The sequence below is a fragment of the Vombatus ursinus genome, unplaced genomic scaffold (assembly GCF_900497805.2).
Source record: "Vombatus ursinus unplaced genomic scaffold, bare-nosed wombat genome assembly UNPS02002851.1, whole genome shotgun sequence".
In the NCBI taxonomy this organism is placed as follows: Eukaryota; Metazoa; Chordata; class Mammalia; order Diprotodontia; family Vombatidae; genus Vombatus; species Vombatus ursinus.
Genome location: NW_020942629.1, coordinates 9,112 through 10,199, shown reverse-complemented (window position 1 = coordinate 10,199; position 1,088 = coordinate 9,112). Strand labels below are relative to the sequence as shown.

Below are 1,088 nucleotides of genomic sequence, written 5' to 3'. Positions count from 1 at the left end.
CCTGACCCAAGGTGTGGTTTCCTTAGCAAAGAAACTGGAATGTGTTGCCATTTAGAAGGTATATGCAATGTCAAGCTCTATTCCATATTAAATAAAAATAAGATATTCAGAATGTTACTTATCACAAACAAAATGATATTATAATGGGATTTTTCATTTATGGATGAATTAATTAGATTCAATAACATTAGGAAAGAATTATAATAACTTTATGCTTTATTCCTTAACAAAAGCATTCTCTTCATTACTACTCTTGCAGCCTCTTTTATCCGCTTATTCCATAGACTGTATATAATGGGGTTCAGAAAGGGAGGTATTATGGAATAAAATGTTGAAAGGATTATATCTTTAAGGGACTCAGATTCTGCAGGTGGTAGCAGATAGACACAATAACCTGAAATAAGGAACAAAGAAACCACAACGATGCAAGGGACACAAGTAGAGAAGGCTTTTCTTTGGTCTTCTTTCACTGGAAATCTGAGCACAGTGGAAAATATGCTAATGTAGGATGCAATGATGAAGGCAAAGCAGCCAAGCCCAACCACCACAGCAGAGCCAAGTAAGGATAATGTATTGCTGAATGTCTCTGAGCAAGAGATCTTGAGTAGAGAGGGGAAATCACAAAAGAACTGGTGGATCACATTGGATTGGCAGAAAGACAATCGAAAGGTGTAACCAGTATGGAAACCTGCATATAAAAGGCCAGTGAACAAGCATGTTAAAGTCATCTGCATGCAGACCCGGGGACTCATGATCTACAATCTTTCATCCTACCATTGCCCTTCACACACCCTCCAACTGACTGAAAGGAGAAATTACAAGTGAATGGTGGGGATGAATACAACAATATATTTGTCCTGCCAGGGACAGGAGGATATGGTGAAGTCTTCTGACCTGGCCTGCTATTCTCTCTGCTCCTCTGAATAGTCACATTTCTTCTAATTTTCACCATAGCTGGTCATTGGCTCTCCAGATCTTATCACTTCAATTTTCTTCCATTAAGAGGAGTCAGGCAAGCAAAATGAATGGCTATCACCTCCAGCTCTAGTCTTGTCTCATATGGAATGGCATCCAAAGAAGCAAACAGT

At 39.1% G+C, this 1,088-nt stretch overlaps 1 protein-coding gene across 1 annotated transcript; it reads right to left on the bottom strand.

Moving 5' to 3' along the window:
* Positions 1-209: 209 nt before the first annotated feature.
* On the bottom strand, positions 210-752 carry LOC114048977 (olfactory receptor 14C36-like). Its single transcript, XM_027870175.1, has one exon. It carries the CDS (start codon positions 750-752, stop codon positions 210-212), a length of 543 nt encoding a protein of 180 aa, XP_027725976.1.
* Positions 753-1,088: the final 336 nt, after the last annotated feature.

Coding starts and splice junctions, on each gene's coding strand:
- LOC114048977 (XM_027870175.1), bottom strand. CDS start 752: ATGAGTCCCCGGGTCTGCATGCAGATGACTTTAACATGCTTGTTCACT.